Source organism: Oreochromis niloticus, linkage group LG19 (assembly GCF_001858045.2).
Source record: "Oreochromis niloticus isolate F11D_XX linkage group LG19, O_niloticus_UMD_NMBU, whole genome shotgun sequence".
Lineage (NCBI taxonomy): Eukaryota > Metazoa > Chordata > Actinopteri > Cichliformes > Cichlidae > Oreochromis > Oreochromis niloticus.
Window position 1 is genome coordinate 28,100,587 of NC_031983.2, and position 16,398 is coordinate 28,116,984.

The following is a 16,398-nucleotide window of genomic DNA, read 5'->3' on the forward strand; positions in this document are numbered from 1 at the left end:
GCTAACAGATAACGCAGAGCATCGGCAACCACCCTTTTATATTTCTGCAGAGGGTTGCTCTTGAATTGCATCATAGTGTAGTTATTCCTGCTTCTGCCAGTTTCATGAAACCAGTAGTGGTTGCTCATGCATATGGGGAACACTTTATTTGACTGGGTTTTCTTTCCTATCAATTCATCCGCTTGTATGTACGGTCTTTTATCCCTCAAGGGTTATCCCGATAAGAAACTCATTTTACGCTGCCAGCGAAAGTGGCTCCTGAGAGTGCAGGTGTCATTTTTTCAGAGGGTTATTGCATCAAAATAAATTCCTTTCCCAGAGTGCTTATTTCCTCGCCAGAGTCTGGGATTTCAGCGCCTCTGGTGATTTACTGTGGGTGTATCGGTCATGGTCATCCAGGAGGAGTGGGGGTATCCATTTCTCACACTGCCATGTGAAGTGGAGAGGTTATGGTGGAGAATAAACTTCTGATAGGTGCTGAAAGGTTCTTGTAAGGCTTGAGAGATTAGCTTCCTCTCGCAGCTGGAGAGACATGCCGTTTGACTTGCTAGTTTTAAGCCAGCTCGCAGCAGCTGATGAGGATGGGCGATTTCCAACTAATCCCATGATTCGAGTTTCTAAAAAAGCACACAGGCTCAGAAAAATCCTCGCTTCATTTCTGATTTGTCTGAATCGTTTGGATTCCTTGTTTCTTTAGAGCAAGTGGGCTAGCATGGAAAGCACTGGTTAATAAAATGAGTTGCACAGGAGTCTGCCACAGTGATTAGTTCTATGATGGGGGAGGACGGCGTGAGGTTTGCCCAGGAATCGGGGCTTTTGAGATCACACTTTATGTGTTCTGCCTGAATGAAGCCTGTGTGTGCACACACAATGGGACAAGGCCATAAAACACTGGATGCATCGCCCTTCTTGGCTGACCCGTCAGCGTGGAGGTCACTCTCTGTCAAAGTATGCATTTTTCATCAATCCCGCGTGTCTTTAGTTCACGCTTCCCGCTGGATGATGATAAAGTCCATCGTTGTCGTCACGTGAGAAGACCAGGTGTGACATGCTGCAGTCCGTGGCCTTGATTTCCTGCAGGTGTGAAGTCAGTCCAGGTTCGGCACTGTGCCAGCGCTCCACTCTCAGCCGCTTCATTGCCCGACCATGCAAATCTTCTCTGGTGGCTGATCAAAGGCCCAGAGAGCTGCACCCAGAGAGTCATCTGATCCACACTGGTTGTGAGATCAAGTCCATAATGTTAGGGATCAGTACACCCAGGGAATTGTCCTCAGCCGCAGTGCTTTCTTTCTCATCTCGCCCTCGTCTACTGTGACTACTTTGGTCCTGACAAAGATGTGGGATTACTTTGGAAGCACAAACAGTTCTCAGAAATGTGAAATAAAGCCAGGAGTCTAAGTCTATGATATTGTTTTCACATGATCTGATACTATGGAAGTAATAGAAGTTCTGTAAATGTTAAAGCTTGATGGGAGGCGTGCCAGCTCATAATGACATGCTGTTTTGTTTCACAACCTCTAAACGTTGAAATATGTATTTTTAGTTCATCCTTCTTGGCTCAGTTAAGAGAGCAGCGATCCAAACATGTCTGTAAAAGAAATATGCAGCTGTTTGTTTATGGAAGAGCAGCTAAATTCTTGCTGAAACCGCCATATATTCCTGGCTGGAATTAGATTGTTTGGAAACATGATTTTTTGGGGACCAATATATGTCACAGGAAACTTATTATAATTGCGTTTATTCCTACCTCGTGTTTATACTGGTTTTTCATTTTCCTCCCCAAAGTAAGGGAAACATGGCAGCCGCATGTATAAACCTCCACCGAGTGAGTTTCGTCCTTCAAACGGACAGTAAGACGCAGATCGAAGGGAATATTTAGGGAGCACTGGATGCATTCTGCTTTGATGGAAGCCATCGCTCACGGCCACAGACAGTCGCGCAAATCTCGTCAGTGCAAACAAGCCAAGTGCGTTTGAAAACAAACGCTCCACTTTATCCCAGTGGAATGTGCAAGCTATGGAAATATGGAAAAACATGGCTGACCCCCTATTTGCTGTCTGTACAATGCATTTACAAAGAGCAACAGAGCTGGCTTTGTGCACATCACAACAGTTTTCCTTCATTTTGCATCCACAGGTTTGTAGCTTGTGAGCGTTCTGGAGGAACGAGCCTGACACTGATACCTCTGTGCTCTGTGGTTTTGACAGAAGCATTTCACCTGTGATTTGTTGGATGTTATCCCTCGGGGCATTCTCTACACTGACCCCCCCTCTTTCACTGCCAGCGACACAGTTGTCAGTGGGGCTGTTGCCACAGCTGTGTCCTGTCTAGCTGACACTTGGAGGGGGCCGGTGGACAGTTTCCCAGCTGACTGGGCCGACTGGGTGAAGGAGCTGCTGATGTAATCTGCAAAGATCACAGCTTTGTCTTGTGCGACTTTCAGAGGACCTCCCCTCCTCCACTAGCCCACCCAGTCGCAACGAAGAAAGCGGCTATGCGTCCAAATATTTGCTCTCTGCCAGCAGACGATTTGGAAGAGGGTTTTCTGAGCACGATGACAAGTTTTCCCGACCGCTTCTCACCATGTCATCTGCACATAGTTATTGTATGACTGTTCTTATGGTATTTACATTCCAGTATAAGTAAACTGAACCACAAGGGTGTTATGTAATTAAAGCATCCACATAATTTAAGCAAAGCGGTCATTTAAAGCTAAAAGCTGTTTATTTGTGGCTTTTTTTCATTTTTCTCAGTTCTATATGTAGGATTCTGATTATATCCCATTTACCCAAACCCTGCTTCATGCTTTTGCTTCTTCGCTCTCGAGCCATTGAATAACTTCTTCCTCTTCCCTGTTTCTATTCTGTGCAACAGGACTGCAGTGTTTATGAGATGGAAGAAAGGATCCTGGAAGTTGTAAGTACTCTGCATCTTTCTCTTTGTCTCTACTAATGCAAACAAAGAACTGACCTGGAAGTCCCTGTATTGTGGGGAATGGGCCTTTAAGTCTTTTTAATTGGGCATTGTGTGAGACTTGCTTTCAGCAGCAAGGTCAGACTTTTGAGTGAATAGAGCAGGCGGGTATACAAGAAGACCAGAGGAGGAGGAGGTGGGTCTATTATGGCCCTGCCATCAATCAGTGTTTCCTGTTGTTGACACTCTCCAGACTCTGTGGGCTAACACTGGGCTTCCTCTGCCATTTTCTATCTTTGAAATTCATATTACAGACGTCTGTGTGGGTTTCTTTGTTTAAAAGCTTTTTTTCTTTGCTTTTCTCTCATTCCTCCTCTTTGTCACCTGCCTTTTTTCTATTCTTTATTTTGCACGTGTCCAGTTTCTTTTTATTTCTTGCCTTTATACTCCTCAAGATCAACTCTACATAAAGTATATACGATAAAAACCCTCTAATGATGAGAAATTATAGTATTTGTCATTAAGCAAGAAAGGAACATAGAAGAGGTGTGTTTAAAGGACTGATTTCAGTCGTGTACGTCGTGGTCACTCCACTTAAAAGCACTAATGGCCCCTCGCAGACCATTAAATCTCACAGTAGTGAGGTTAATGTCAGGCACACAGGTCTTTGCATATAGTGTGAGTAGGAGGAATGTAACCTAACCGCCAGTTCTAGCCTGTAAAACACACAATAACTTGATCTTTGGATGATTAAGTGCAGCACTTGTGATCACAGCGAGAAGTTTATTAAAGTCTTGTGCTTATTATTTTGACCACTGTGGCATTTTGTTTGGCCTTCTCTTCTGCAGTCAAAGATTTTGAACACCATCTGTGATCAGACCGTGAGAACCACCTCTGACCCCCTGATGAGCCAGTCGGCTTGTTTAGAAGAAGTCCAGTTGACCAATATCAATCCAGGCGAGGGTCTGGTGAGGAATGATTCTTGAACTTTTCTTTGTTTTCGTCTTTTTTTGAGCCTCGAAACTTGTGGTAGTCTTCTTGGGTTGTCTGTCTGGGAATGTATTCGATGTGTGAAATGGTTGCATTTCACTCCCTCTGGGAATATGATGTTATTCACCATTTTTCTTTTGTTTTTAAACCCAGGGAATGTACATCAAGTCTACTTATGATGGGTTGCATGTCATCACTGGAACCACAGAACATGTAAGTAGGACAGGAGCCAATTTTAGCCAGTTTCAGTGCTGAAATTCATTCATTTGCTGCCAGTACTCTTAAAAAACAAGCTTTTGTAAGTTTCATCCACCTCCTCCTCCTCTTCATCCTCCTCTCTGAGGGCACCCTGAGTAACATCATGTGAGGGAGTTCAGAGCTGCTCATGTGCAAAGGGGATAGTTTCTTTCAGCACTCCACACAAACAAGTTTTACCTTTTCACCACACTTAGACACTCAGTCAGTGACTAACACACGTGCATCACAGCCACTGTTGGATCCTCACGCCTCCAGTCCCCACTCCTGAATCACGACCTGAATCATCACTTATAATGACTAGTTTATCTCGTTTGGCATCTTTGTGACATGAAAAGCAATTCTGCTGATATTCATACACGCTGAGAGGCTTTTTCTCACGATTCTGATCTTTGAGTGTTCATCTGGTGCAGAAATCGGGCACGAGTGGTACCAAAGCGCCGCCCAGTTACTGCAGCATTTTGAGAATAGTAAATTGCGTGTTCTGTTCAATAAAAGCGATCTCTCTGGTTTTGACCTTGGCTGTTTACGTATTATGTTTAGTCGCCTGCAGACCTGACGAGGAAGATCCATGCTGGGGACGAGGTGATCCAGGTTAACCATCAGACTGTGGTGAGAATCCCACATTGTGTGGGAAGTTAAATACATACTGTAAATCTTTAATCAAATGCACGAGCATCATGTGCGTTCGCTTCCTGTTAACCAGGTGGGCTGGCAGCTGAAAAACCTGGTTTTTAAACTGAGGGAGGACCCTAAAGGTGTGGTTCTACTCCTGAAGAAGAGGCCCACGGGCACAACAGGTTTCACCCCCGCCCCACTGAAGAACATGCGCTGGAAGCCCCCAGTACCTCAGGTACATGCACACATGCATGCACGCTTCCTTTCATCATTGTCTCGTCTAATCATTGTCAAACAATTACCAGCTTTTTAGGGAGTTGGTTCCAAAGCAGCAAGTCCAGACAGGGCCACCCTGAAAGAGTGCTGCTGGCTCAATTGAATATAGTATTCAGCTTTTCTTGCAGTTGCACAACAAAAGAGGCAAACAAAGTCCCAGGATGTTATTCAGTCTATGAGATAAAGCTTCCGAGCTTCAGTGTTTGAGAATGGTTAGCGTGGAAAGGGTTTATTAGACGGCCCAACGTCACGGTTTAAAGAAAACAACAGACACACAATCATTTGTTTGTGTTAAAGAAAGCTTAAAGGGAAATGGGATAAATATGGAGCCTGTGAGGGAATGTGTGAGCTGATTCATAATCAAATGAACACATTACGCTAAATTAGGTGAGTCCCCACTGACAGAGGGGGAGGCTGCAAGCCTGTCATAAACGTAGACGACCAAGACTGCAGCTCTGGCACCGCGTCATCGTGTGCGCAGCCTCTTTTATAGCCGGAGAAGACAGGATGAGATTAGATCAGTTAGGAGTGGGTTTCTCAAATCAACAAAAGAGGCTGTGTGCACAAAGGTGACCAATGTCTACACGTCCACCAGCATCTTGTTTTAACACGGAGTCAGGCCTATCAGAGCCAGGCATCTCAGTTTATTTGTGATAGCAAGGCTCCGAAGAGCAAAACGGAGACAAATCATACGCTGTGACTCGAGAATGAATGACACTGGTTTTGTAATAGTATATAATTTGTACTATTTGAGCTATTTGGAGAAGCACAGAGAGCAATGTTTCACGAGATCCCCAGTCGGATGTTTAGTTTGCCATATATCACATTTACAATGCTGTATCAGCAGATGTGTAATTTTGCCCTGATGAGAATAGCAGAGTAACACTCAAGGACGATGTTGGGGAAACATAACTGTGGTAAATGTCTCAGGCTATTTTGGACTACACTCAGAATCTTTCCATAACTCAAACAAGAAGGCCCGACATACAGGAACTTAAATGTCTCACCACATCTGGGGAGATCCTCCCATTAGCCAGCCAGATTACGTCTTAATTAAAGGCTGAGAAAAAAACTATAAGCAGAAACAGTAATGACTTCATTTGTTTTTAGACGCAAACTGATCTGTTCTTGCAGTCAGATAAGGTGGAATGAGAAGACTTTATTCTCCACATTAGATCAGGCACTCATGCTTGTGCTGTATTCTTTCAGAACAATTCGTCCCTCATTAGAGCCCAGTCTCCTTCCAGTTCAGCTAATGGATCAACCAAAAAGGAGAAGCCGGCTATCCTGGACTTGTACATCCCGCCTCCTCCACTAATGCCGTACACGCCGCGGTAAGCCATCCTGTTTCATGTGCACCGAATATTAATTTACTGGCAACTTCAGCTCTAAAAGTAGTAAAGTACTAAAACAAGAAGGCTGGAGGCCACCTGCTCCCCCCGCTGTGAGGGATTCAGACACCCCCAGTCAACCTTTGCTACAGCCTAACTCAGAGCTTTAGAGCTGATGAATAATGAGTGTGGTCCCGGCTCGTGATCGCTTTACCTCGCCCCCCTCCTGCTGCACTTTCTCTTCTGCTGGTCTTCAGCCCACTCAGCTCCCACCCGTCCGTATATGTTTTATCCTCCACCTCCGGGAAGATTAAAGAGTCGAGAAACTTCACTAAAACGCTGAAGGCAGTAATATAACACTGTTTGCTTGCAAAACACCTCATGGTGAAATCGTGCTGTGGAGATAAATTAATGAACATTTGTTCCTCCATCCAGAGAGGCGAGAACAGACTCCTTCTGCAGCATTAGTAAAAGACCAAAGGGCTCTGAGTCACCTAACTCCTTCCTGGACAAGGAGAGCAGAGGACACTGCACCGATTTTGACAAGCAAAGCGCCGGATGTCCGATCGAAGCCAAGGTGGTCCAGCCCAGAATGAGGGAGCATAAGTCCTCGCGTGGTCAGTACTTTCTCATCGCAGTGGTTTATAAATATTCCTCTGACGGAAACTGTTTTCAGAACAATTAACAAGCATGAACCTTTTGTCTCAAGGTAAGCCCCGGCCGCTGTCCATGCCTGCAGACACCTGTCTGTCAGTGGTTGATCCTTACGCAAAGCCCTGGGCACAGGGAAGGAAAGGTCTGTACAACTTAACTTTTTAAATTGTTGACTCACAGTTGGAGACAGCCTCAAGTGGCCACTAGTGGAACTACACTTTGTTGCACATGATTATTTTTTCAGCCTGTTAAGTTGCTGCTTAGTTAATTTCAATAAGAAAACAAGTCAAACATTTAAAAAAGATTTGCAAAGCCTTTTTAGAGACTTTAGAATAACCTGTCACGGTGTCTTTGCTTTAGGTGAGGACCTCCTGTACAGATACCTGAGTAACGAGAGGATCCCCACCATTGCCGAGGAGGTCCCCTCGGTGTCTCCACCCTACAGGCCTGCAGGGGAACGGCATCTCATCCGAGTGGACCACATCCGGGGCAGCCGCTACTACTCCAGCTCAGACCTCCACAACAGTGCCACCATCCCCTACCAGGAAGACACGAAAAAGGCTCCGGTAGCTCCCGTCTCCAAGCGCACGACGGCAGAACGCTCACTACTGGTCAGTTGGATCACGCGGCTTAAGCTATTGACTCACTGATGATGCGCTTCCTGTCCGGGGCTTCCTGTTCCTGTCTTGTCTTCCTCAGTGCCTTTGACATTTAACGTCCTCGGGCTTTCTCACACTCCTCTCTCCCATACCTCCCTGGTGTTACTACTACTACCAACTACAACTGCTACTCCTCAACCAAACCTGCTTTTGTAGTACTCACTACATTAAGTCATCGCTCCTTTAACACAACCCTCATCTCTGACACAAGCCTCAGCATCACGAGGACACAGCTGTGTTCAGATTTAGGCTTTTTTTGGCCTCGTTTGCTGTACATGGACATCTCTGTACATATCATGTAATGTTTCGGTTAAGATGTTCTTCACGTTGCTTATTTAAGCTCTCGACCAGTTCGGTTCTCTGTTTATTTGCTTTCATTTGCATAAATAAGTTATTAAAAAAGAATAAGTTAGACAAGCAGCACATGTCTGTTAGCGAGGCTGTTTTTCTTTTCATGTGGCTTTTTTCTTTTTTAAACAAACTCATTTTTGTGATTGCTTACATTAACTTCTGCCAATGGTTGCCTCTTGTAAAGCTATGCATACGATTTTTACGGTCACTTTAGTGAAAAAATGCTGCATTGGTTGTTAAAGGTGTTTATCTTGTCACTAGCAAACATTTGTGCATGATTTAAGGCTATGCACTCAACTCAGTAAACCTTTATAACCTGTGTTTCAGCTCACTCTGCAAGTACCCGTCTAAAGGGCCTATACATACAGCTGGTTGACAGTAAACTGGTCTTTTATGCCAGTGTTTTTGAACCAAGACTTTGGGACACACAGGTCAAATGGCCTTTAATTAGAAAAACCACAGATCACAAAAGACAGAATGACGGCATTATTTAAGAAGCTACAGGGAATGAGTGTCTGTTGTTGCTTTATCTGCCTTTTGTAAGATTTGAATAGCGATTTATTAAAAACTGCAGTTCATTTCAGTCAATTTTTGTATTGTCTTTATTTTACTGGTGCGTGTGGAGTGGCTGCTAAACGTCTCACTGTAATATGCATCTTCCCCTGCAACCCTGCTGAGCTCCGTTCAGCCTCAGTTTATATACTTTCAATGGGTTGTTTGGTTGTAAAAAAATATATTAATTTCCACGCCAGGACCAAACTGTAGAGCCAGCTGTCTTTCTAACCTGCTTTGACCTTTGAGGTGAACCTGGCCTCAGTGCCACAGGATAGCTAACGTGAAGTTACCTTTTGTCTGTGTCAGATGGCGATGGTTATGTAACCACTTCCCTCTTTGAACTTTCGATTGCAGCTGGGGGGCCATATGGTCAAAGCAGGTTTTTCCACCAGCGCATCTCTTTTCTGGCACATATGTTGCCTTTTAAACATTAAAACGGCAGGTTAGGATTACCTTGCTTGATGGCTTTTGCCACTTTCATTGATTTTAAAGTGTTTTCCTGGGACTGATCATCAGCTTTCGTCGTGAAGGTGAAGCTCTGACGGCCACGAAGAACGCCCGCCTCTCTGACCTCTCTCTTCTTTGCCCATGTTTTCACCATGCATGCATTTACTGATTGAGAGGAGCCTGTCTTCTTATCTCTCTTTCACGTCTTCCTCCTAAAATCTTGCTCTGCCCAAGCTTGCTGAGCTGTAGTCGCCTGCGGTCCTCACTAATTTGCACTTTCTGAGACGCTGTGGTCTGCCTAAGTACTACCTGCGCTCTGTTTATCCCACTGCATAAGTTTGCTAACCACTAACATTTTATGCCTACACATCACAAATGGTTACAAGGGAACGAAGTGCTGAAGTATTTCTAGTTTGTGCATGTCACAAAACAAAATTAAAAAATTCTGCCTTTGTTATATAATTGCATTCTTTTTATTAACTCTAAAATCACAATAACTTGTTTTTTGTTCTCTATTTGTTTTTCCTATTCTTGCCACAATCATTTATTTTACTGCAAAGCTAATCAAGCAAATATTATAGAAGTATCACATTTTCCTTAACCCATGCATAATTTAGTGCCCTGCAAGAAAGCAGCAGACAAATCTTCACAATCCCTTAAAAGAAAATCATTAAAGGAATATTAATCAACATAGAGCCTCTCAACACTCAGACTGAGGCTTTGAGAACACATGCGTTAACTTAAAAATCTTTATTTATCACAGGGATCCAGCTGGCACTCTAGCAGTGACTTCCTCAACCGGTGAGTTCCTTTCCCTCTTTCTCCTGCACACACATGCACACATGCACACACATGCACACACATGCGCGCGCGCACACACACACACACACACACACACACACACACACACACACACACACACACACACACACACACACACACACACACACACACACTGCTGGTCAAAGGTCTGTGACGTCTTAAATAAATTAGTTGCAAAGTGAGAGTAAAATACTTCAGTTTTAATTGAAATGATCGTTTTGTGTGGCTCCCTTGTGGTGGACACATTGTCCTGCACGATGATGCAGCAGTATGTGCTGCTACAGCTGTAACAGAACTGGCTTTGCACTTCAGACACCATATCTCATTCACACATTATCATAGAAGCGCTTTTATCTCCGCCTTTCACATTGATGATACATCGGAGAGCAACTTGGAGCTGAGTATCCAGCTGAGGATACTTTTTTACCAACCTTCTGATTAGTAGATGACCTGCTCTCCTGAGCTACCGAACAATCATGTAGCAGTCACACCTGTCCAGCGTGTCCCTTTCTCTCCCCCAGTGTCAGCTGTGGCAGGCTTCAGCTGCTCTCCAGCTCTGAATTGAAAAAGTAATTTAGAAATAAACAGATGCAGAGACTCTTCCAGTCATAGCCATCACAGTTTTACAGACTTTACTTCTTACATTCTGACTGTCACTTTCTTAAAGCAGTCTGGATAAATGTTAGCCCGTGCTTTATGAAGTGCAGCCCACAATGTGGAATGGTTTGATGGGCACTTCTTACGTACAACATTTTTCCCACCACAACAGCAGGACTCAGATCCAGAGGCTGTGTTGCCTACAGGCAGTGTACCAGCTGACTGCTCTCTAAATATTTATAACATGTCATAGGACAGTGAACAAATTTCCTACGTTGTCACTGCTAAACTACTCTCCAAATACCCCCAAACTCTCAGGTTTGTGTTCTTTTGCCCATCTTAATATTTTCCTTTTTTGTCCGTCTCTGAAAGGCCTTTTCTTTGCAAATCTTCCTGGAAGTTGTTTCTTCACTGGTGGCCTATGAGCAGACAGTTTCCCAAACCTGAAACTTTGACACACTATTTCTGTTGCTCACTGGGCACTCTCACTTCTGTTTTGCGTGCACTTTTGTGTAACACTGTTGCACCCCATAGAATAGCCTTAGTTTCTGAAACCATGAATCATCTGGCTATTTTAAGATGAAAAGCAAGCACACAACAGCTAATGCTCCAGATTTTCAACTAGCCAAATTAATTATTTGGAGGAGAGATGGTTACTGAAAAAGGGACCTCTTCATAGTATGTCTATATGAATATACCCCGAAAATTATTGTCATTTACAAATAAGGGCCAAATTAATAGCCTTCCAATCAATTCTAAAGTTGTTGTCCAACAGAGCAAGGCATTTTCAACACAGCATTTCTAAACATACTAGTTTTCTTTAGAAAGCATAGATAGGTCCTTGAACATCTGCCAGAAAATGCTCAGGATTTTCTACGAGTCTGTTGTGGCCAGTGCGATCCTCTATGCTGTTGCATGCTGGGGGAGCAGGCTGAGGGTCGCAGATGCCAACAGACTCGATAAACTGATTCGTAAGGCCAGTAATGTTGTGGGGATGGAGCTGGACTCCCTCAAGGTGGTGTCGGAGAGGCGGATGTTGTCCAAGATAAAGACAATGTTGGATAACACCTCCCACCCACTCCATGACATGCTGGTCAGTCACAGGAGCACGTTCAGTGAAAGACTGAGATTACCGATAAGCACCACTGAACGACACAGGAAATCATCCCTGCCTGTGGCCATCTCCCTGTACAACTCATCCACTTAACACACTGTTTACTACAACAGCTACACCCTTCTTGCACATGTTCTTTTCAGCTATTTATTAATAAGTGACTTTTATGTATATATATGCCTGTATATATTGTGCTATTCTTAGTTAGTGTATTGTCTGTCTTTGTTAATGTTTGTTTATAATGGAGCACTGTAACGAGAAATAATTTCCCCTCGGGATCAATAAAGTATTCTGATTCTGATTCTGATGATAGCATCTTAGCATCCTGTAAAACTGACTTTTTTTTATTGAGCATCACAAACAAACCAACCATTGCTGAGCAATGATTATAATTATTTTCTAATTTACACACAGTATAAAAACTTCAGTAAGGATTTAATCGGTCTCTTGAGAGAGCATCGTGCCAAAAACCAGCAAAATCCGTTTAGTTTAGATGCTCACAAAGCAGGAGATGGATATACAAAGTTACCACAGCTTTTCCAAGTGTGGACAACTGGAGTGTAAAGTATTATGAAGAACCACAGAGTGCAGAACAAGCCCCACAGACTTAACCAAGCCGGGAACTGTAGTCACTCGAACCCTGCACAGGGAGGGTGAGGTATCAGAGAAATGCCACTTCTGCACAGGAGGCACCTTAAAGCCAGACTGAAGGTGTCTAAGTACAACCTGGAGAACGATTATGCAAACTGGCTCCCCGGTGAAGAACTACCTCCAAAGTGAAGGTTACTACTGTGGGTGGCCGGCTTCAATTATCATCAGGTGGAAGTGGCTGATGGGTAGTTGGTAAAATAGAATGTTAATTACAGAGATTGATAAGAATTAGTCATTTTTAATGATACAACATGACATTTTCCATTGTTGAAATTTCTAAATTAATTTAGAGATTATAATTAAACTGAAAGAGTATTTGTGGCCTATTTTTTTTAAACATAGTTCTGTCTCAGCACCTCAGCATCCAACATGTCCCACACAGCAATGTGTCCATCCACCCCCAAGATCCCCCAGAGATCTTTAGAAATGTCACTGTTATGACGAATCCTAAATCCGCTTCCAACTATAAATAACTCCATCCCACTACGAAATATGATGACATATGAGGACTGCTGTTCCCTCTCGTCGTGCGTTGCCCATAGATCTCTTCTTGTCTTGGACGCAGGGCCTGGGGAAGTGTGACTCCCCACATTAACACCCCAATAGATGACTAAACGCCTTGCACCCCACCCCCAGCCCGGTGGTTCTATTCTAAGAGCCGCACACTGCATCCGGTCTATTGCACGCTTGATCAAAAACATTACTCACAATTAGGATATATAGACAGATGCTATTGTAAATCTCATAGATAAGTAGTTGACTCATCGCTGGTGGCGGTTATGAACATGTGCCACTGATGCAGGGAAAGGAATTTGATTGACAGCGGATTTAATCGTGTGTCATATTAATTTTAGGCTGGTCAATCTGTAAAAACAAGAGGGGGTTTTTTCTCATGGTAAAGCGAGGAATGTGACGGTGCATCAGATTTCTCTTTGTCATCTATTAAAACCACTTTTAAAAACAATCTTTATCATCGTCTTTTTTAGTAATCTGAGAGGGAGGAAAACAAAAATGCAATTAAAGGGGAGGGACAGCAAGCCTTAATCCATTTCACAGCCTACAAAAAACACTGGCTTAGGCCCAGCAGAGGGGAATTCAATATTCAGAACAGTCAGAACATTGGGAGCGACCTTCTTGTCTCGCATGCTCCTATGACTGGTCTCCAAATGTGTTATCAGAAGCACTCACAAATAAATCCCAACCCGTAAGTCTCTGCTTTTGCTTTGCCAAATCAGAGAGAGTCAGATTGGAACACAGATAAAGATAATGAGCAGTTAGCTGGGAAGCAATAAGTATGTGTTGGAAATGTTCAAAATACACTGTGGTAATGTGAGATGAATCTCTTTGGTGTATGATATAAGTCTGCTGGAAAGCGCTGCTCGACATCAGTGCATGTGGTGTGTTTTCAGTTATTAATGTGTTGGCTTACGTGTCTCTCGCTTGTTCTTACAGGTATAATCATCCACATTTACGATCGTGGTCCTTTTCTCAAGCAGTAAGTAAATAACAATCAGCTCCTCTCACTGAAAAAATGAAGTGCATGCACCTGAATGATGTGTGAGTTTGCGTCGTCTACTGTGCAGTGTGAGGAATGGCCTGGACAAAGAGGTGGTGAAAATCGAGAGCTTCAATTATAAACCCATTACACTGCACACAAAGCTTAGTCTGCACTGGGAAACTCTTTGTTTTTTATGAATATGCATGAATCTTTCTAAGTGTCCCGCCCGGATTTTTCCTGCATCTTAAATTTGACATTTAGGATATGAAATAAAATTCAAAAAGTGTCTTTTACGTAAAACTTGGTGAAGACATTTATGTTCGGGATAAATCGTATCCTTGACTTTCCATCTTACAACATCAACAGGTTCATTTTTTTATTAAACTACAAAATCCTAAATGAAAATTTGTGCTAAATCTCTAAACTAACATGGTACAGATCATCTTTATGTGTTAGCAGTGTCACTTTGCAGAAGACTGCATCTCTTCATTCTCTGTTGAATGTGCTGTTAGTAGAAAATTGATCGTGCACCTTCTAGCTTCAGCATATGTGGAAATGAGATGACTGCAGGGGTTAACTGAGGACGGACACAGTGAAACCACACACCCCAGTACCACGGGTTACTGTCAATCCTCCACAGGCCGGACACAGGGAGTAGTGGCAAGTGGACGAATCACATTTGTGCACATTTATGTTCTGACTACAAGTTGTTGCTGCACAATCTCAGCCTTGCTGTCAGCGCTGATGCAGGCATGGTTTATGGGATGCCATCACCGGCTTCCTTTTAGACTATTTGTGTCTATATAGGTTTATCTGTTGCAGACCAACTTCTGATTTAAGTTATTTCAGTCTTGAATTCAGAGCTTTGTGCACCAAAATCAAAATTCAGGGCATGATCAGCGGCCCAGTCAACTGCACAGTCACCAACAGCCGGTGAGGGGCATGCAGCGCCATCAAACTGAGCGAGCGAGAATCTGATATCATCTCCAACCACTGCACCCTTCCCCCTTTACACTGTGTGAGAGTCCCCTGGTAAATAATAGCCACTCTGTTTGCCCCCCACCCCCCTCCCCTCTCGGTCTCCCACACACACAGTTTCTGGGTGGGGGTATTAAGTAAGTGCCATGACAATTCTCAGCACGGATCATGATGGGAGATTGAGTGGTGTGACCAATCAGCACTCCCTTGAATCCTTTGACATGAGTCGCAGGCCAGATTATCTCACTTCCACCAACACATTGCTCCAGTAAAATACACAGAAATGAGTTCAGTGCATTTAATTGAAATATTAAAGGCTTCTGCGAAGTTTAGGGCCAAATCGAGGAAGTCACTTGGTACAGATGAGAAAGATAGGGTGACAGCGAAGCAAAGAGGAAGCCACAGCCCGCGCGAATGTGAGCAAGATAAAGAATGAAGGCCTCCTCGTCACTTCACACCACTTTCTACTGTACAAGTGGAAAGAAATACAAGGCCCCTGTCTATTTAGGCTTAGTAAAAATGGGGACTATAATAACGCAGCACTCAGGAATGTGCCTGCTGGTTTACCGCCAAACGTGGCCCAGAACATCCGAGCTTGTGCACAGATACAGCTCAGGCAGTGATGTTATGGCTAAAAACTGGCTCCCCACTGAGGCAGCGAAGGGTGTTGATAGCCATGCCACAGCTTCCCTAAGCATCGAGTGGATGGGTGTAACATGAACCGCTTATATTTCTCATTTTTCTTGCAGGCGGTTGTTGGTGATTTTTATCAACTTCTCTTAAAGTAATAAAAGAGAAAAAAAAAGTGCTTTGTAAGCATCAGTGTGGACTTCCTCTGCATTCACCACATGTGAAATGTGGATTTTCATACTCAGTGTGAGTTACTGTGAATGGCACAGCTGTTTGAAACAATGACACAATGATGTGTTTTGAATTATGCAGGCAAGTCTGTGGAACAGTCCAGTCTACATTTTACGCATCAAATACAACAACAGCTGTAAAGACAAATGTGTGTGTTGGGTAAAAAATATGCTTTCATGACTCTCACTGAGGTGACAAGGCTGTTACACAGTTGGGTTTTAGCGACACCCTGCGGTCAGGTGGGGTAACTGCGAAAACGTATGGATTTCAACTGAATTTAATGAATGAAAGATGAAAAGAATCATCAATGAAAAGATGAAAAACATGAAATGAGAAAAATTAGCCCCGTAGTTATATCTGTATTATATGAGGGGGTTTTTAAGTGAAAAATATTTGTCACTTTGTCAGTTTCAGTTTGGGTGGTGCCCTCTTTGGAGGGTAACGCCCAGACAGGACCTGAACTCACCTGAAACCAGCCGACGTCTTTTTGAATGTGCTCTTTGGCTTTCTGCGTATGTTCCTGACATGTTTGCCAAAGTTTGGTCAACCTTTGAGCAAAGGTTTCGAGCCAGACTACTTTCTCTGAGGTTATGGTGGAAGGTACAGTATTTGTTTTACTGGCAGTTCGGACTAATTCATTTGTCCGCAGGCTTCTTTGACTTATTTCACTATCTAAGTTAGTGGACAACAAGCAGTCAGGCTACTATTGTCCTGACTGCTGTTGAACTATACTAAGTAGTTACAGTCAGAAAATCGTTATTTAACATTTAACCAAATTTGTCTTAAGCTTCCAAAGTATAAGCAAAAAAGTCCCGATAGTATAAAATG

At 43.4% G+C, this 16,398-nt stretch overlaps 1 protein-coding gene across 2 annotated transcripts in view; it reads left to right on the plus strand.

Moving 5' to 3' along the window:
* LOC100699833 (connector enhancer of kinase suppressor of ras 3) overlaps positions 1-16,398 on the plus strand; it is a 44,689-nt gene that overhangs the window by 19,727 nt on the left and 8,564 nt on the right. For both annotated transcript variants that reach the window (XM_005477656.4, XM_019349025.2), the window contains 11 exons: positions 2,875-2,916; positions 3,762-3,881; positions 4,057-4,116; positions 4,702-4,770; positions 4,865-5,011; positions 6,262-6,386; positions 6,819-7,000; positions 7,093-7,179; positions 7,398-7,648; positions 9,813-9,850; positions 13,686-13,728. In XM_005477656.4, coding sequence (XP_005477713.1) covers positions 2,875-2,916; positions 3,762-3,881; positions 4,057-4,116; positions 4,702-4,770; positions 4,865-5,011; positions 6,262-6,386; positions 6,819-7,000; positions 7,093-7,179; positions 7,398-7,648; positions 9,813-9,850; positions 13,686-13,728 — 1,164 coding nt within the window. The remainder of the gene's footprint in view (positions 1-2,874; positions 2,917-3,761; positions 3,882-4,056; positions 4,117-4,701; positions 4,771-4,864; positions 5,012-6,261; positions 6,387-6,818; positions 7,001-7,092; positions 7,180-7,397; positions 7,649-9,812; positions 9,851-13,685; positions 13,729-16,398) is intronic.